Source organism: Ixodes scapularis, unplaced genomic scaffold (genome assembly GCF_016920785.2).
Source record: "Ixodes scapularis isolate PalLabHiFi unplaced genomic scaffold, ASM1692078v2 PGA_scaffold7__128_contigs__length_106722199, whole genome shotgun sequence".
In the NCBI taxonomy this organism is placed as follows: domain Eukaryota; kingdom Metazoa; phylum Arthropoda; class Arachnida; order Ixodida; family Ixodidae; genus Ixodes; species Ixodes scapularis.
In genome coordinates, this window is record NW_024609882.1 from 96,226,874 (window position 1) to 96,248,088 (window position 21,215).

The 21,215-nt window shown below is 47.5% G+C and overlaps 1 protein-coding gene across 1 annotated transcript in view; it reads left to right on the forward strand.

Annotated features, from left to right (window-relative positions):
* LOC8043830 (high-affinity choline transporter 1) overlaps positions 1-21,215 on the forward strand; it is a 97,106-nt gene that overhangs the window by 53,020 nt on the left and 22,871 nt on the right. Inside the window, exon 6 of the mRNA XM_042286368.1 lies at positions 13,971-14,123. Coding sequence (XP_042142302.1) covers positions 13,971-14,123 — 153 coding nt within the window. The remainder of the gene's footprint in view (positions 1-13,970; positions 14,124-21,215) is intronic.

Genomic DNA, 21,215 nt, shown 5'->3' on the forward strand with positions numbered 1-21,215 from the left:
TCAAACGTGGCCCCAAGTGGAAACAAAGGACGTCACAAAAGTGCCTTGCTGTCAGATGTCGCGATCCTGGTGGTAGGGAATAAAACTGGACTGATGAAGGCGAGCGGATTGAACATGAATCCATAAAATTGAAAGAATAAAACACAGAGAACAGGCACTGGACAACCACTTTCTTTCATTTAGCAACGACGTTTATTTTGGGCAAAAAAACATTGCACCCTGAGCGAGACCCCGACAAGATAGGTTGATAAGGGGGAAGGCTAACAGGGAGATGGAAAGGGTGATATGGGGGACGGAAAGGAAACTTAGGAGACGGAAAGGTCATAAAGGGGAAGGGAAACTGGGAGATAAAAGGGGTGATAGGAGAAGGAAAGGGGGAACCACGAGGCACGGGCATAACTAGTCGGTTGCAAGCCAAGAAAAGACCGGAAATGCCTCTCAGAGGAAAATGTAATCCTACACCGAGAAACGCCAGCCAATCGTTTTCATGACGTTACGATTCCGTGGACCAATAGCGATCCTTTTGAAGAAAAAAAAGCTCAACATGGCTGCTGGCCTTAGCAACGCGACGCTAGTTTCTCGTGACAATTATTCTGCTTTTTTGCACCATGTTTTACGTGCCCAAGGTTATGCCACGAAATTTTAATGGTATCGGCTTGCGTTTGCAGCAGCTTTTGCGCGACAACGTGAGAATCCAGCGACGCAATCGCCAACGAAAATTTCGAAGCGGGCGCGAGGCTTAGCACTGCTGAGAGGTGAGAAGCTACGCCGGACGTCATCTGCTTCGTTGGATTTCTGTCGCCTCTGCACCACGTTGCTAGTTGCTACTCAACATTGTACCGGCACCGCTGCTTCAATTCGCTGTGGTTTCCGCGGGGTGAGCTGAGATTGCCGTGCTTATCAGTCGCAGGCAAAGAGACAAAGACAAAGAGAGCGGGGCGCGGTGGTGGTGTCGATGACTTGGGAGGGTGCCGATTTGTCAAAACCCGAAAAGTATAATTATTCTTGTTTTCTATTCATCCAACATAGTAAAGGCCCACATTTCGCGCGCAAAGCCCACAAAATTAAGTAAATCACTAAATATTATTTGGAGGAACTATAAGGTGGCTTCGCTTTCCCTCAATCGAAGGCACTGGAAGACGGTATGTTAGACAGTATCTTGGACAGAAAATGAATTGGGAAGACAGTACATTGGACATGTCTCTCTTTCTTTACTAAACAGCTATTTCGTTGACAAAAACGTATTCTAACTTATTTAAATGTCCTGAATGAATTAAATAAATATTGTAGTAGTTTAAGACACGTTTCCGGAAGGAATAAAAAGCAACGTTGCTAGCGAACTACTTTTTCGACGGCGGAGGCTCTTCAGATGGGCGCAATGCGCTTGTGGGTGGAGCTAAAAGACGCGAACGAATGCATTGGATGCGCGCCTGACTTCGCAGGAACAGGAACCAAGACAAGAGACAAGACACCGCAATCGGCACGGCGTGAAATCATCGAATTTTTTCTCATTCAGAACGCAGAAAACAACGTTTCATCGGCCTCAGTAACCTTATCAAGACGGGAATTAGAATTCCTCAAGCCTGAACTTGGAAAATATCGCAACTCCCCGTAAATACACATCCCAGGAGTTCTTCCTGTGCCTCGTGGTTCCCCCTTTCCTTCTCCTATCACCCCTTCCATCTCCCAGTTTCCCTTCCCCTTTATCGCCTTTCCATCTCCCAAGTTCCCTTTGCGTCCTCCATATCACCCTTTCCATCTCCCTGTTAGCCTTCCCCCTTATCAACCTATCTTGTCGGGGTCCCGCTCAGGGTGCAAGGGTGTTTCTCGAAACAAGTTACAACCCATTCTTATTTGAACCCTTCTCGTTTGAACCCATTCGCAAAACGCCCTTCGCGTTTTAACCTTTCGCGTTTCGACCCTTTCTCATTTGAACCCGTTGTCATTTGAACACCGTAGTGAGGTATAGAAAGAAGGAAGAACAGTTGAGGATGAAGGTTGAAGATGAAGCGAAGCGGCACCATAGCACATGAAACAATTTTCCTTATGCCTGCGTGCCACCCCGAGTCTGTTGACGTAGCTACGTGGTCACATGGTGACGTGGTTTCAAAAGTGCTAGCGCATATTCGGTACTTCATTTCTCTTCTGTCGCTGTATGTCGTTAAGATGTCGTCGTGTGGAGCGAATGGATCATAGTGCTAGTCGTGTGTTATTGCTTGTAATGGCATATTCGGGTGATCATTTTCCCTGAAAAAAAGTTTTCCCATATCTTCGGCAAGGGCGTTCGCGTGGTCAAAGGCTGGCGGGTGCAAGCTTTTCGGGTTGCGTTTCTCAGGCGTGTACCGGCAATTTACCAACAGAAGTTTTCCCGAGCTCCAAGAGGTCGGGCAGCTTGTCTGCCAGACTGTATCCGGTATCGTCACATCCGAATCGGGATGGGGAACCAAACGAAACAATGCTCGCTGAGGCGGCAAATAGCGGGTTCGAGTGGCAAACAAAGCCATCAAGACAGGCAGCCTTTTGTGCTCTGAGACAAGGTAGCAAAAATAACGAAGAGAAAGATAATTTATGTTTCAAAGAAAGTCAACATCTTTGGAAGAATTTATCCAGCCTGAGCAAGGTATGTTTGCTCTGAGACACGGGCTGCATCCTACATCACTTTATTTTACAACTCTTTAATAAAAAGTTATTACATAACAAGTTATTACACCGCTGAAAAAAAAGTATGCATAGTGATGCAGTTTGAAACTTGAACACGCATTACAATTTCAAGGAGGGTGGGTGCAAAAAAAGGTACTAGAGAGTTTTAATAGATCGTTCCGATAGCCCCGATAACGATACTATGCATGCACAAGGGAGGCGGTGGCGGAGTATCGGGTATGGTTATCGGAGTCATGGGAACGATCTACTAAAGCTCTCTACTAACAGTAAACAGAATATGGAAAGAGACGCTGGCAAGCCTCCGTGGCAACAGTTATTCGAAAATCCAAACGAAGTTTATTGAAATTTGACGCGCGTGCGGGCAGCACCACACTGATTTATACATCTGCCCTTTCATTGATTTTATATTTTAATATTCTGTCAGCTGTACGGACTGTGGTAATGCCAATATTTTGAAAAGTTTTGTGAAGCCGCTTCTGTTTACACACATCTCAAAGAGTCGTAATTTATGTTGTTGGCGTATGCAGCGTGCTCATGGTACCATAGAATGATCGAAGAAGAAATTAACAGAGCTCACTCGCGACCCAGTCAAATAAAAACGCCAGTTCATTGTGCTTTGCATTCGGGTGGAGAGGGTCACGTGATGCGCCGCTGGCGCGTTTTTGGTCGCCGGTGCCACAGGCAAGGGCTCGAAGGCAATTAATTACCCGAATTTGCCATAAATACCACAGAAAGATTGCGAGATCATGATGTTGGAATAATTTGGGTTCGAAATGAGAGAGGTTAAAATGAGAAAAGTCCTTCTGACAATGGTCAAAACCAGAAAGTATGTTTTGAGAATATTTGCAATGAGAAAGGTTAAAATGAGAAAACTCGTTTTGAGAAGGGTCAAAACCCGAAAGTTTGTTTTGAGAACGGTTTAAATGAGAAAGGGAGAAACGCGAAAGGGTTTTTGCGCTGGGTTGAAATGAGAAGGTAAAAACAAGAAGGTAGAAATGCGAAAGGGTTCTAATGAGAACCACCCGGGTGCAATGTCTGTGCCCAAAATAAACGTCGTTGCTAAATGAAAGAAAGGGGTTGTCCTGTGCTTGTCCTCTGTGTTTTATTCTTTCAATTTGATGTATAGAATAGAAGTTCTAAAAAAAAAAAAAAAAACACGCGATATCGCGAACGTCGTTGTCGTCGCAATGCACCAACCCTTGGCTCATGATGCTTCGGTGGACAGTCAAGCTAGAGAGCGACATTCACCAAAGCAGGTGTGTGTCACATCTACCAGCGCTGCTTTGGCGCCGCCAAGACTGCGGTCGCGGACAGTATGACACTTCTGTGACTCCATCAGGCGAAAATCGAGGGAATACATTTTGGACACGGCCATCCCACTCTACAGAAACGGTTTCTAGGCTTCGTGCCGTTGTGGCTCTTGGCCGTCTCCGCTCCTACGGCGGTCATCTGCTGCAATAGATAAAAACGGATTTTATTGTTTTGTTGCAAATGCTTGCGCAAAAGTAGCCTTGTCAAACTTTTCCAACTTTTCTTGGAGATTGTAGGATCAGCTCTTAAAGCCATAGGTTAACTACTTATTTAGACAATTAACAAATAAATATTACCGAGGCATCTAATTTTTCTATTTATTAATAGTCTTACTTAATGTTAAAATACCGAAAGCTTTTTAAAGTTTCTAAAGCGTTTTGAACAAATGCAGAAAATATAGTGCTACAAATAATAAAATCTTAAATCTCACTTTAAAGCAAAAGTATAAGAAAAGCTCTCGTCTACCTTCTTAATATAATGCTGAGTATGCGATGCAAATAAATATCACTCTCTTTACCTTGTTGTTAGGAGAGAAAGAGAAAGATTATCCGGCAATATTTACAGATTTTGTTCTTAATTAGCAGCGATCTTATTTTTAAAGTTTTATAATTTATGAAATACAGTATTTAAGGTTCGATCATTTAAAATTTCTTAAAATACATTAAACCTCCGTTTCGGGGAGTGAAGAACCATTATTTATATCAACCTCCCAGGTGCATGGATCAGCAAAAATGGGTGCGTAGGTCATGTGGGGCGTCCAATTTAACGTTTTAAACAAAACATATTTTCGGAAAGAACAGCATAAACATAGCCTATAGTTGCAAGCGAATTTTTATCAAAACTTTCTAAATAATTTTAGTCGTAAATATACAATAATACCGAAACTAACCTGCAAATTTAACGATCCGTCATCTTGTTGGAACGTCAGATGTACGAACATCAGCACGTGGGCAGCGTGAGACTCTCTCGCCCAGTGCCAGAGGCAATCACAAGGCGGTCGCGGTCGTCCGTGAGAAACAATGTACTACTATTTTTCAAGCTTCTCTGAGTCAAGCAATGACGAGAAAATTATATGTTTTTCAGCACGAGATGTCAGACGAAAAACCGTTCGCATTTGGTCCACCGGAACAGCATCCGAGGGAACCAGCCGTGGCGGCTGTATTCGCGATCCGCCGACATGTGGACCCACATGCCCCTTCAGAAGCAGAAGGGTATGGAAGCTTTCGCTTGCTAGCACGGTGAGAACAGTTTTCTAGCACGATCGAACGCTAGGAGCCAGCGTTCGTGTGGAACTGCTCGGACTCACTTCTGCGGCTGACACTTCGCGGTCGGAAACCGAGAAGTGACTGGGAGTGTCGTCTAAGAGCCTCGTCTGCTCTTAGAATATAACATTTAATGTCGAGAACGCCCCTGCTCATTGTTGCCAATGGAGCGGGAGCCAGCGATTTGGGGGTGTAGGCGTAAAGCTTAGAATTGTTTTTTGACGAAAGAAAATTATTATCTTGATTAGCTATCTTGTAGATAAACTGAGCAACTCATGGTGGGCCCGCGAAGACAAGCGTTGCAAAGACCACTCCTATGCCTAATGCACTTGTACATACACTCGTCGTGCCTTTCTGTAAATAAACAATGTTTTATATACAATATTTACATTTTTGTTGTGTTCCACGCTGCCGGAGCCTTCATCCTCCTTTCTTCTTCATAATCTCTCTTTCTACTTCTCCTTCGGCTATACAATGACCTCCTTCAAGAAAAAAGCACCACACAACTCCGCTCACTCCTAAGCCTGGACATCTACAAAGCCTTTGATAACGTCCCGCATGACTCCATACTCAGTACCCCCAGAGAAACCCAGTGCGGCCGTCGAATGTACAACTACATGCGCAACTTTCTATCGAACCGCACGGAAGCCTTTAAAATTCCTGGACACATCTCCACACCTTTTCCGTTACACCAAGGAGTACCACAGGGCTCCATCCTGTCTCCCACCCTTTTCAAGCTTGCCATGAGCAAAGTTCCCGCACAACTCGACACCATTCCCCACCTCAAATTGTCCATCTACGCCGATGAAGTCACCTTAGGGACCAACACCGGCTCCCCCGGCCAGCAGGAAGAACCACTGCCACACGCCTGCGACACTGTCGCACGCTGTGCCATTAGATAGGCATGGCCAGTTCTCCATCTACGTCGGAACTCCTCGTCATCTCCAACCGCAAAAACAATCCCGACAGACCGCTGATCACCGCACACCTCGAAGGCACTTTGATACCCCAACGCCCGCACATCAAGCTTTTAGGCCTCGCCATCCAAAACAACAGTGCAAGCGATATCACCATTTCCACCCTCTCCAAACAGATCAATGAAATCACACACATCCTCGGTCGTGCTTTCCGCCAGAGGCTTCAAAAAGAGCGACATGAGAGGAGCCATCAAAGCTCTCATGCAACTCTCTCGTATTCTACCATATTTCCGACACCCCGCTCACTAACCGTCGACTCAAACACTTCCAGACACAGCTCCGCAAACCCGCCCGCCTTGCTCTCCGGTGTTCAACAGTACGCTCCCCTTGAGCACCTACAACAGATGGACCCCTTCAACAAACTCGAGGAGTGAGTCGACGTCCACCGAATGGGTCAACAGCAACGCCTAACAACGTCCCTGATGGGTCGCTACATTCTCCAGTCTCTCGGATACGACACCCGGCACCTCTCTCCCATCGGAACAAACACCACCCTGGGATACCGTGCTCCAAATCACCCCACTCCGCATACCCAAACATACGAATCCCGACAGCAACCCGGAACGACGCCAGCGCAGAGCCAAACTCATATCCCCGAAATTCGCCACACTTCAGGCACTGCAGCACCTCATCAACTGCACAGACGCCAGCTACGACCGTGGCACCAACTTGGCCGCACCGCAATTCACTGTCTCTAGATGAACACAACGCATAGGCAAACATGGACCGTAGCGCCTTCGGCAGACCTCCTGGAGACTCAGGCGCTGTGCTCCTCCAATAATAATGCCGTCGCCAAACCCCGCGAGGGACACACCTCCATCACTGTTCTGACGGATTCCCGAATGGCAGTCAGCACATTTCAGTGCAACCAACTCCCTAACTACATGTTGCGCGAGCTTCGAGGCGTCCTCAACACCCCCCCCCCCCCCCTCCTTCGCTTCTGTATCTACTGGATCCCTGCCACGCTCTAATCCCGAACAATGAACGAGCACATTCACTTTCTCGAGTCACTTCCACTTCGGGACCTGCTATCTACTGGCCTACGTCTTATGAACCCCAACTCCAGTGCAATGAAACATATCAACAGCGCTCTGGCACACTCCGACAACTCCGCGAACTGAGACTCGCCCTCGTACGACCGCCTCCCACACTCTCCCGACAACAGGCCAGCACTCTACACCGAGCACTGACCCACACGCTATCATCCCCACACTATACTCATCTCTTCCAAGGTGCTCAGGGCACAACTAAGAGTCCCTTCTGCACTGGCTACCAAACAACACGAACACCTACTGCCAATGCCTCCATGCACAACCATCCATCCGCTCTACGCTTTCCAAGCTCCCTCCCGGCCTTCGGCCCACGACATGGAAAGAGGGGCTCTCTCCCACAAATCATCAGCACGTGCCTGCCATCTTCGACGCCCTTCTTCACCACATCGCAACGATCGAATAGAAGCTGAGGGCATCGAAAGACGACACTAATCTCCCATGATAACCTATCCTCACGCTTCTGAATGGCATTCTCCTTGACACCACTTTGACACCCTGAACTGAGGGTCAATAAAGATGTTTTCTCTCTGTCTCTCTTACTATTCAACTTCCTTCTTCTTTTCAACAGAAGGAAGGAATTTCAACAATTTCGTGCTACACATGAACGTACACGTGAAATATAAAAATAAAACTCTCTTGAGTTTTTTTCTTACATTTCATGTGTATGTTGCTTTGTTGGTTTGTTAGTTTTCTATCTTTGTCAAAATCATTGTTAGATTATTGTTAATTTCGCTGCTGTAACCTCTAAATCTGCTTAAATTTTTTTTTCTCCGCTTCGGTTTCTCGCTGTTGACTTCGATGGCAGGTTAGAGATGAACGTCCTCTTGTTGCTGCTTTTCATGCACTCTGTCGTGAGACGTGGTCGCTTGACAGCACTTGGGTCAAACGTTTTCGTCACTTGTTCATTATCATGGCTATTCAGCTCTATTATATTCATAACGGAACAGCGCGAATTTTACAGGGACAGGGGAAGGAACTGGACAGGACAACACTCGTCCTGCCAAGTTCCTTCTTCTGTCCTTGTAAAACTCGCGCTGTTCCATTATAAATACATACCAACTCGCCCAGTTAATATGTTTGCTAAGTCTAGTATATTCAAATTTCAATTCGGACTTTTTTTTTTGTCGATAATCTTGTGGTTCAAGTAAAGCTCGAAGAGAGGACATTCTTTTGATTTACGATGATTGTGCGCAATACAGTGATGTGATTGGCCAAAGCCATATTCGAACACCTTTCGGAGCAGCTAAAACAGCTTTTTGGAGCGGAAAATGTGGCCTTTGGAGCAACACAAGCCGTGTTTTGGAGCAGCAAAAGTGGATTTTTGAGCAATTAAAACAGTGTTTTGGAGCAGCAAAAGTGGCTTTTAGAGCAGCGAAAGCAGTGTTTCGGAACTTTAAAGGTGCCTTTTGTAGCAGACATTCTTATAAACATAAAAATATTTGTTTTAAGTGCTGTACAAACAAAAGGCACTTTGTGTTGTTTTATGTTCTGGTGTGACGTGTTGTGACGTAACTTGCTGCTTGTGTTTTTATTACTGAGAAATCCCACAAGTATGCAGTGTTGTATGCATTGCCGAGCAATTCTAAAAAACCGTTTGCCACCGTTTTACTGGCTACCGACGTGCCAGATTTTCGTAAAAAGTAAGTAAACGCAAAACAATGGATTGCAAGCGTCCAAGCTGGTGCCTCTGTCGTGCTATCATGTTCGCATGCATGTAAAAGCAACTTCGGCAGGCTTGCAGTGGCACGTGCTTCGTCGAGCGAGCGGGACAACAACTGTTCGATCGAAACCGAAACCATGCCACTCGGCTTCGTTACCAACTAATTCCCAAAATTGTATGCAAAATGTAACTGTCAAGCATACGACAAAAAACGGTCTAGCGGCGCGTGCTTGCGAGGCCGCCAACAAGGTACGAGCTAAGCGCACACACACAAAAAAAAGTACCTAAGCCCATCGATGCAGGACATCGCGAGCCAGGGTCGAAAAGTTCTTGAAGCGCTTTGTGCAACGACTGAACTCGAGACAAACACGCGCGCTGTGGGGCTTCAGCGTGCGGAAATTGCCTTATTTGCTTAAGCTCACTTCTCTTCACCAACTTTCTTTCGCGGCAGATTTTTCACGTACAAGGGTCCATCTCGAAAGAAAGCCCACCGTGAGAAACCTAGGTAATCTATACTTCGACACCGCAGTCTTTGAGTTAAAGAGGCATGATTTAAACAAGAACAGGAATGTTGAGGAAGATGCGGCGGTACTTAGTTTCAATTTAAAAAAGAGCTCGATCTACAGCGACGTGGGAACGGTAACACTTGATGTCGCGCGACCATGGTGACAGGAAGGCAGGGACCAAATATAATTTTCCCACGGCTGTTGCTTTCAGGAGCGAGTGCTTCAGCTCACAAAGTAACTCCCGCCGCTCAAAAACGTGGTTTCGTTTTACACCATGAGGGCACGGCTGGTACCCGGCACGCTAGCGTCGGAGCGTCCTCACACACCCGCGTCTATCGTTGAAAATTTGTTAACAAAAGACGCGGGACGAGACCGACCAAGCGACGAGAGCGCGAAACGTGAGATGGCGGGAAAGCCATGCAAGACCGGGTGGACAATTGATCCAGGGTCCTTTGTGTGGGACGGCCGCTTGTGTCACATAACACATGCAGGCTCAAGTATGGTACTCAGGTTAGCTTCCGTTTCGAAAGGCAACCGAAATTTGTTTTGGCGCAGGCTTGACGCAGATTACCTATATTTCGGCAAAATATAGCAGGATAGACCAGGGTTAGCCCCTTGGCGCAGTTCGGCGCGATCGGCGCAGCAATCATATCACTAGCAATATAAGCGATTTCTTAGAAGAGGGGGAAGGAACGCCAATCAAAAATAAAAAGGAGCCCAACGTTTCGAAACCTGCTTGGTTTCTTCTTCAGGGGCGACTGTGTACGCGAGGAGCAAGTGGTCTTCTTTTACGGCGGTGAACGTGATGTTTTCGCGATCGTAATGTGGCTGAGCCCGCTGACGTAGGCGGATGGTAAAGAGCCAAACGACCGACTGATGTTTTGCGGTGTGGTTTGGATGTGCCATGACTCGACGACGAGCCTCTGCCCGGAATTGGTCTCAATGTCGAGGGTGCGTGTGTTGTCGAAGTCAATGCGGTGGTCATTCGAGTCACTGTGTTCCGCTACCGCGCTGCGCTCATGATCGAACTTTCGCACGTCGGTTTTGTGCTGGCGAAGTCTTTCTTTAAAGTTTTTGGTTTCACCGATGTATGTGGCAGGGCAATCCGCACAAGGAATCTGGTAAATAACGCCTTGCGCTCTTTCCTTGGGGGTACGATCTTTTGGCCGGGGCATCAGGTGTCCAAGCGTTGACACTGGTTTGTGGGCCATCCGAATGTCTTCTTTTGCCAGCACACGCGCGAGCGCTTCGCTGGTTTCCTTTATGTAAGGAACGCAGATGCGCGTGGTTGAGTGGGGATATGCGATTTCTTGTGTTTCGCCGATTGGTCTTAGGCGTCGATCAGATTTACGTTGACGACGCGCGATTCGCTGAATAAAACTGCGTGTGTAGCCGTTATTTAGCAGGTCGAAGATGATGTATTCTTCCTCCTTTTTTCTGTAGTCCTCCGACAAGCAAATAGCTTTGCTCGGGACAGGAGTGCCTGGACGACCGACGCCTTGTGGCTCGCAGGGTAGTTTGAGTCAAATCGGAGGTAGCGCCCAGTATGTGTCGGTTTTCTGTATACTGTGAATTCCAATTGATCTTCTTGTTTTTTGACCAGCACGTCAAGAAACGGCAGGGCGTCGTTCTTTTCAGATTCAACGGTGAACTGGATGGCCGGCTAGATGGAGTTGAGGTGTGCCAAAAAGTTGTTCACTTCTGACTTCTTCATAATGCAGAAGCAATCGTCAACATACCGTAAAAACACTTTAGGGCGTGCGGTGAAAGACTGGAGCGCGCGTTGTGCAATGGCTTCCATTGTCAGGCTGGCCGTGGTGACGGAGATGGATGCGCCCATTGCGGTTCCGCTGGTCTGCTTAAAGAATTCTCCTTTAGAGCTGATGTAGGTGCTCCCCAGGCAGAATTCCAGCAGGCGGCACAGTTCGTGCACCGTACGGCTGGTCTGTTCGCTCAGCTTCTTGTCTCCCTCAAGGGCAGCTCTGGTTGTGGCGACTGCCAGGAGAACCGGCACGCTGGTGAAGAGCGAGACGACGTCGAACGACACCCGGCTGTCGTCATCGTTTACCTTTAGTTGCGCAACTTGTTCCACAAAGTGCCCGGTGTTCCGCACATAGGTCGCTGTGTTTCCAACGAGAGGAGAGAGAGAGTGCTGTGGAGGCAGTTCGACAATCCCCGAAGTGGTGAGGTTGTGAAATCCACGATTGGCCGGAGAGGGACGTTAGGCTTATGAACCTTAGGAAGACCGTAGAAACCGGGCGCAAACCCATTCCTGCACAGAAACCGCAGATGAAGGCTCCGCGCGTCAGGGTACTTTTTAAAAATTTCAGAAAGGATATTGTTCAGTTTTGTCTGAACTTGTGATGTCGGGTCTTTCTTGAGTTTTTCATAGGCAGAGCTGTCAAGAAGGTCCCGAATCTTGTTCTCGTAGACATCCCGGTCAAGGACCACAGTCGAGTTTCCTTTGTCCGCGGGTAGAATAACGATGTTTGTGTCTCCTCGAAGCTCCCGGAGAGCTGCTATCTCTTCTCGTGGCGGGTTAGGCTGTTGACGACGTGGAAGTTTCGATAGGATACCGATCCCCTTCTGCCGGACTCGGTCTCGGACACTTGGATCTAGGTGCAAGATGCCGTTCTCGATATTTGCAACCATTTTTGCAAAGGGGGTTTTGTCGCGGTCATGTTAAAACCGGGACCCTTCGCCAACACACTGACCTCGCACGGGGTTAGTTGCCTGGAGGAGAGGCTCGTAACAAACCTAGTGGAATCAGTGCTGTGTATTGCTTCTCCTTTCTTCTTCAGTCTCAAAATTCTCCCTCTGAGATACTCGTTGCTTGTCTGCGGAAGTGGAGGCGACACTGTCGGCGAAAGACTGAAGTGCTGGAAATATGCTTGTGATGCGGTGTTCTAGTTGCCGACGAATAAAAAAAAAAGGTCTAGTCTTTTTCGCTTTAGCGTGGCTTGACAATCGTGGATGCGGGCTTTAACCAAACAGTGTTTTGCCTGTGCGATGATTTGGTTTCCTTCTCGCTTGTGGACAAGGCGTTTGAGGCAAAGGCTTCGGTGTACGACGTGTAGGTCCCGGTAGCTGCTTGTAAAATCTAAGTGAGTCTCCTCGACATTGAGACCAATTCCCGGCAGAGGCTCTTCGTCGAGTCATGGCACATCCAAACGACACCGCAGAACATCAATCGGTCGCTTGGCGCTTTACCATCCGCCTACATCAGCGGACTCAGCCACATTACGATCGCGAAAACATCACGTTCACCGCCGTAAAAGAAGACCACTTGCTCCTCGCGTACACAGTCGCCCCTGAAGAAGAAGAAACCAAGCAGGTTTCGAAACGTTGGGCTTCTTTTTACTTTTGGTTGGCGTTCCTTCCCCCTCTTCTAATTGTTCTTACCCAACCAGGCAGATTTCTGCCAAATGTTTACTTTTAAGCGATTTCTCTGTTTTCGTTGTCGTGTTGTTCATGCCAAACACAGCGTTGACATCTGAAGCAGGAGTGTTCTCGTTCTTTGAAGCTATGCTGATTTACACCGTCTCGCACTCGATATTTTTATCTTTGTCTTGTTTGTCATATGTTTTTGTTGGATTGCGTGAATCTCGAATATGTTTCATTAATTATTTTCTTGCATCCTTCCTTTACTTGGTGACGAGATTCAATCTGCTAAAATGGATTGTGATGTTGTCGCTGTATCCGAGGCTACGTGTACCCTCTTCTTCGAGGTCCTTGTCCTGAACTAGAGGTTCTTTCTCTGTGTCTAAAGTGGGCAGCCGAATCCGTATACTATCTAAATGCTCAGTCATTTCATTCAGTTCCGTGATTTACGTTTGATCCAAAAATGTTGAATACATGTCACTCAAAATGTCCGTTGCTTCGTTTCTCAGCGCAGTGTTGTTTTGAAGATCTATTCATTGTGGAATGTAAATTTTCAGTTGTGTCAAAGATTTTCTCAGTGCTAAGTGAAGCGGCGCGGTAACGTTCCTTGTCGTTGATTAATGTTTATCGAGAGAATTTAGTCGTTAAAGACGTTCTTGACCTTTCCAAATTCGTAAGTTTCCGTAAGGTTGCTCGATAAGCGTCGGCTGATCGGTCCAATAATCAAAACAGTGTTCACTGAGTTCATCCCTGGTTTCGGCTCGAAAATGTGCAACGCTAGACTGAGGCGACTGGCAGTGCTTTTGTACAAATGAACTAGGTTTTTCATTCAGCATTTACATCATCTGTGCGTTCCACACTGCCGGAGCCTCGATCTTAACTTCTAATGCCTCATCTCTTTTATTACTTAACTTCCTTCTCTTTTTCAACATAAGAAAAGAAATTTCAGCATATAATATCCTAGTCACCATCACGTTCATATATTATATCACCACATAAGTACCATCGCTACACGCGGCACCACGGGCCTCTGCGGTACGTGCAGTTGCCTTCCTGCGGTGCCGTGGCTCTCCTGAGCCAATACAAATTAATACCATCATTTGGTGAATGGTGAAAGTTTCTAAAATTTTATTGCCATCAACGTTTGCGCCATTTTCCAGTGGGTCACCCTTCCATTTGCCCTGAGCAACGATCACGTGAAGCCCCTGGGCAGCCTGTCGCTTGACCAGTGGCTCGGAACCATGGCTCCACGGCAGGTCCCCAGCTACGTGGACAGCTTCCTCATGATTGTCTTCGGGGGCGTGCCTTGGCAGGTAAACTCTCTTTCCCACAAGATCACACCCTACTAAAAAACAGAACGGTTTGAAATCCAAACAAATTTCTACCGTTGCCCGTTCAACAATACAGGTAGCAGGTTCGAGCTTTCGTTTAGAAGTATAACCATACTGCCCACCAGTTTGTTAAAACTGTTTATTCGGCCATAGTCTAACTGTTCATAGGTCTGAGTGTAGCAATATGCGGACATATTGAAACCGCAAAGCGGTGTGGCGGACCGGTTTGAAGCTGCTCACATGTTTGATAAAACTGCTATCAGCCCAGTCAAACTGTTTACAGGCTTGAGCGTAGCGGTATGCGGACCTGTCGACATAGCATAGCGTCGTGGCGGACTGGTTTGAAGGGGGAGAGAGCGCGAACCTGCTTTCAGGGAGTCTTGCGAGTGCTATCCTATGGGAACCGGTAGAGGAGCCGCTGGACTTTCAATGTCGGCTGGCTCTGACCGGAAGCTGAGGTTTTCTTCGGGAAGAGAAAAATAAATGCAGTGCCAATGGAGAGGAAGCAGAGACAGGACGTGCGTGGTCGAAGGTGGACGTTCGGCAGCCAGACGCGGAGCACCCGGGAGTAAAAGGGAAGAAAACCAACCTGGACGCAGCGGAAGCTAAGAAACATAAGCGAAACTGCGAGTGTTCGTAGGCCGCATCCCGGAGGTAAGCAACGTGGACTCAGAACAAGCTACAAAACAGCAGTAGCGCTGTGAGTGTTCCTCGACCTTGTACTGGAGATAACCAAGCTCGATGCAGCACAAGCAGACTTGTGCCTATCTTAAGTACTCTACTCAATATCCTGTATTTCAAATACTTTTGGTGCAATTTTGGTATTTTGCACATTCACTATGTCCAGAGTATTTGCTACTTTATCTTAATTACATTTTCATTATCTTGTAGTCAGTATCTCAAATACATTTTTCAACCTTCGTAAATATTTGTTACCGGAACAATCTACGGAACTACGTAGCGACCACCCTTATGTGTCTTTATGTCCAATTTTTTTCGATCTCAAGTTGTTTTTAATGGCACATTAAGCTTCTAACTAGCAAACTGCTGGTGACATAATTCGGATTTGACATCTTTTGTCTGAAGCTAAAGGGCTTTAGGCGGAAGATGGGGCTTTAAGAAGATGGTGACACTAACGCTCGGTGCGGCAACAATGGGATCATGTCAAGAAATCGCCGGTTCAGGCTGTTCTGGTATGAAAATGCGCAAGCACATTTCATACCAACTCACCGGCAGACACCACGGCATGAAAAAAAACTAATCTACTCAGACTGGTAAAGGCTTCCATCATAAGTAGAATAGTCTACATCACTCCATTCCTGCAACTAATAAGTGATGAACGTACCAAAATTAACCTGATGATGAATAGAGCCTACAAGCGACACCGCAGGAGAAACTTTCGAGGCTCTAAGATTACACAATACTCTTGACGAGCTCATAGAAGCTAAAAGAATTGCCCAATTGGAGAAACCCTCGGAGACTCGAGTGGACAGTGCATTCCCCAATCGCTCGGGATTACATACAACACCCAATTGGGGCAAAAGGTGGGCATTCCCCCAGAGAAAACATGCTTGCACTTTGAAGACCGGGACACAGGAAGAACAGACACCACAGAGCGCTAACTTTCAACTAATTTAATTCAAGAGCCTCAGCGGCTCTTGAATTAAATTAGTTGATAGTTAGCGCTCTGTGGTGTCTGTTCTTCCTATGTCCCTGTCTTCAAAGCGCAAGCATGTTTCCTAACGTACCATACCAACTTGCCCAACAATCAGCGCTTGTCATTTCCACGGAGCTCAGAAAGCACATACACATCCCACCATTACCTAAGAACACCCACCTTCTGCACAACCAAGAGCGCAGACAGGAAAGAGACAGAACCATACACATACGCTTCACAAATTCTAAAGACGTGGCCTATGTTGACGCGGCTGAGTATAATAATCTAGAAACCATGGTAGTGGCTGTACTTGATCAACAAAATCAAACCAACGCTGCAAACTCAGTCATTACAACCTCGCCGGAGGTCGGGGAGGAAGTCGCAATTGCCTCGGCGTATTTCTCATCCGCAGCCAAATTCATATTCAGCGTCTGAAAGACAGCCATAGGAAACTTCGCGAAAGGGCGCATTACGCCCGAAGCCGTAAAACATTTGGCGAAGGTACCCGAAACCCGGCGCAGATGGACACAACTTGTTTGGGCACCGGCGCACTCCGGCTTCCGATAAACGAAGCTGCTCAGTGCGACCCGAGAACTGGCCAGCAGCGGTCGCCCGATAACCTCTCACGATGACCAGCTCGAATCCCTTCGTCGTTCAGGTAAGGACCGTATGGTGTCCTACAAAAAATTCTACAATACTACCAACATGGCATTCGGCATTACCTCGCCTCTCACATAAAATTTAGATAAAAAAAGTTTACAGGGTTTATTTCTTCGCAAAAATAAATTTCACATCGCCGAACGCTCATTCTCCACCCAAAGGTAGCGCTAGAGGTCACAACCAGATCGATGCCTAAGTTTCAGCCCGATCCGATTACTTAATCAAAAATGAAAGCCGCTTACAACTCCCTGTAACGCCGAATTAGAGCGCAGCTCTTGAGGAGGAGGAGGGAAGGGCACTGGGGGGGGGTTAAACTAACCAGGGGGGGTCACGTTACCTTGGGGGTCACGTGACCCCCAATGCCGATGATGTCATCACTGACGTCACTGATGACGTCATCAGTGACGATGACGATGCGGGTACCGATGACGTCATTAGTGACATCACTGATGACTTCACCAGTGATGATGACGATGCGAATGTCGGTGACGTCATCAGTGACGTCGCTGATGACGTCATCAGTGATGATGACGATGACGATGCGGATGCCGGTGACGACATCAGTGACGTCACTGATGACGTCATCAGTGATGATGACGATGACAATGCGGATGTCGGGGACGTCATCAGTGATGATGACGATGACGATGTGGATGCCGGTGACGTCATCAGTGATGATGACGATGACGATGTGGATGCCGGTGACGTCATCAGTGATGATGACGATGACGATGTGGATGCCGGTGACGTCATCAGTGATGATGACGATGCGGATGCCGGTGACGTCATCAGTGATGATGACGATGACGATGTGGATGCCGGTGACGTCATCAGTGATGATGACGATGACGATGTGGATGCCGGTGACGTCATCAGTGATGATGACGATGACGATGCGGATGCCGGTGACGTCATCAGTGATGACGATGACGATGTGGATGCCGGTGACGTCATCAGTGATGATGACGATGACGATGTGGATGCCGGTGACGTCATCAGTGATGATGACGATGACGATGTGGATGCCGGTGACGTCATCAGTGACGATGACGTCATCGGGGGGTCACGCGACATCGGCGGGGGTCACGTGACCTCGAGGAGGGGGCCACGTGACCTCAGGGGGGTCACGTGACCCCCCACGAGGTCACGTGACCTTGGTGGGGGGCTCGCGCGGTGCATTATGGGACATTTCCCATGATGCACCGCGCGGTTACGCCGACGGCGACGGCGACGGCGACGCCGACGGCGACGCCGCTCAAGCCGGAAACGGGCCCCTAAGAGCTGCGCTCTAAAAGAAATCAGTTACCGGGCGCCTTTTAGAAACGCATACTTTCCCAAACCTAGGGACCTGTATCCCGGGCTATATACAGCAGATTGAAAATTATGCGCAAGTAGGGTCGATTTTCACCATATCATGTGGACGTGCACCCTGATAAGTACTCAAAAACGCATCCCGCCAAAACCTTCATTTTCCATCACCAGCCTAGAGCAGTGGGAGACTGCAATGCTTAACTCTGACGCGGATATCCAACTCCGGGTCGTCCAGATGGCCGAAGTCGCCGCCAAAACCCAGGGCCTGGTCGCCGCCTAAAGCGCGATCCAAACCAACGCTTCTTTTTGCGGCTGTAGGTCGTGCGCGCCCCGGATGTGACGTATTTCGTAACGTTTTTGCTGCTTCCGGCGCGCTTTCTGAGTCAGAACCGTGCGCTTTGGTTTGGACGGGCGAAACTTCGGGCGAGCGCGCACGCGCGCACGCAGGCACGAGCGCACAAGCAAGGTGCAACTGCGACAGACTGGCCGGCCAGACGGCGAGAGAAAGAGAGATCGCGTTGTCATGTTGGAAGAGAATAAAAGGGGGGGAGGAGAGGGCAGCCAGACGGCGAGAAACGTGGAGCCGGAACTAGCTTGCCCTCCACCGATTGGCCGGGACACAGGAGCGCCCTACTACGTCACCGCGCGTTTTTGTGCGCGTTGAGAAGAAGTTGAAATTATCCAACTTTCTTGTGCGCGCCCGGAAGGAGCGAAGAAGCGGCGCGACGTCACGAAAATACGTCACATCCGCAGCCGCACGACCTACAGGCGCAAAAAGAAGCGTTGGTTTGGATCGCGCTTAAGGAGGAAGAGGACGGCAGGCCCTCCTCCTTAAACCCCATCTCAGAAAACACACTCTCAGAAAACAAGGTGTATTATTACACCCCTTGTCCCATATAATACACCCCAAAACTTCAATTCGACGTACAGCGCCCCGGAATCGAACAGGCGGCCCCAAAGTTTTCGAGGGGCTTGATAGCCGTGTCGTACAACTTATTAAAATAGCTGATGTACGTATTATTGACTACAAAAAAGATTATCGCAGTTTTCTTGGCCGTACTGCAAAAGCTCCGTGTTTTCTTTCTTTGGTCTTTGATACGTACTTTAGCAATTTAATAAGGTATATCGCACCGTTAACTATCCCCTGGTAAAAATTCGGTGCCGTCTGTTCGAGTATAGGGCGCTGTACGTCGAAATGAAGTTTTGGGGTGTATTATATGGGACAAAAGGGTGTATGGTGATACCCTTTTTTTTAGAGTGCATTAAGTTTACTAATACTACTACTGCTACTACTACTACTGCTACTACTACTACTACTACTACTACTACTACTACTGCTACAATTGATAAAAAAAATTTAAAGCCGTTTACCACTCCCTGTAACGCCGAACTGGAGCGCAGCTCTTGAGGAGGAGGAGGGAAGGGTGCTGAGGGCCATGGTTTCTCGGGGGGGGGGGGGGGGGGGGGGTCACGTGACATAGGGGAAAAGGTCACGTGACCGCCCCCCCAGGGCACGTGACATTGTTGGGTTCACGTGACCTCGGGGGAGGAGGGCCTACGTGGAGGGGGGAGCCAAGTGACCTCGGAGGAGGGGTCACGTGACTCCCCAGGTCACGTGACCAAAATTTCCCCGCTAGATTAAGCGGGGAAATTTTGCCGCTACATTTAGCGGGGGAATTTTGCCGCTAGATTTAGCGGGGAAAATTTTCCTCTAGATTTAGCGGGGAAAATTTTCCGCTAGATTTAGCGGGGAAATTTTTTCCGCTAGATTTAGCGGAGAAATTTTTTCGCTAGATCTAGCGGGAAAATTTTTGCGCTAAATTTAGCGGGGAAAATTTTCCGCTAAATTTAGCGGGGAAATTTTTCCGCTAGATTTAGCGGGGAAGTTTTTTCGCTAGATTTAGCGGGGAAACTTTTCCGCTAGATTTAGCGGGGAAATTTTTCGCTAGATCTAGCGGGGAAATTTTTCCGCTAGATTTAGCGGGGAAGTTTTTCCGCTAGATTTAGCGGGGAAATTTTTCCGCTAGATCTAGGCATCTAGCGGGGAATTTTTCCCGCTAAATTTAGCGGAAAACATTTTCCGCTAGATTTTGCGCGGAAATTTACCCATAATGCACCGCGCGGTTACGCCGACGGCGACGCCGACGCCGCTCAAGCCGGGAACGGGCGCCTAATAGCTGCGCTCTAAAAATAATTCAATTTTCCAACATGGCGAGATTGCAGCCACTGGAATCCCGTCATGGCGTTTATTATATTTGGGAATACCAATGGGGGGCATAGTTTAACGCACGCAAAATCAACTGTGGTCCACTCGCAGCGTCACACTTGTTATTACATCACTGATTCGCTCACTGCGGGAATCGGGGCTACGAGCACCCAAACATCTGGTTTCTTTTCTGTCGTTCATGCGACCTTCCAAGCGGCACATGATGATGAATGCATATCAAGCTGTATTTGAACACGTTTCGCTACCTGTATTTGATATTAAAAAACTGCAATTTGCCATTACTGAATGGGGAAAGTTTGTGATTGAATACTAAACTTCAATTGCTAATCTATCGATCGCAGTTTCTGGCAAATGTAATATCAAAATATGCTTCGTACGTTAATGACTCGTTATTTTTGTTAGATCACATGAATCTGGTGTAAAGCACACAAATGATATGATTTTAAATATTTTCTTTTTAAGATATCCATTGTCTGTATACAGTTCATTGCTTACTTTTCGCATTCACTATATACAACAGACCGCTCACGAAAATTATCGTGGTAAATGATGCTTCATAATTGCCGAAGAAATGTTCAGTATCAGAAACTGTTCTTTATTAAAATCTAAATAATAAACAAAGAACTTAAAATAAAGGCAACATTGAGACTTTGAAGTATATGTCATAAAGAACTGTAATATAAGTTTCTTGGCCAGTGGCGTTGGGTGCGAGTATCCTTGGGTTCCAATACTACCAGTAAGCTCTGTAACGTGAAAAGCAATCAAAGCGAATATCCTTGCACGACAGCTTTAAAAGGCACGAAGTAGAAATCCCTCCCTTTGCTCCCCGACATGCACATCACATGGTAACAACAAAGCGCTTTTTCGTGGAGGCGCGCTGATATAGTTATCCCCGAGGAAAAGGAAGCTTTCGCTAGGGCTGTATAAGCTGTCCGCGCCTTGGTGGATGATCTATCCCTAATTGACGGCATATTGTTCGCGTGCCTGGCAACTTCACAGATCGTGCTTTCCAGGATACCGGTGGTGACATCGGATTCACGACATCAGCAGGCCGTCGGATCCTTGAACTTCTCTTTTCCTTTTTGACGAAATCTTCATTATTCATCGATGCAGTCCTTAAGAAGGTCCTCATACAATTGGATATAGATTACTCGTTATGTGTGTTACATCCACGCTTTCACCCAGCATCTTTTCTTTTTTAGCAGGAAGCAGTTCGTCC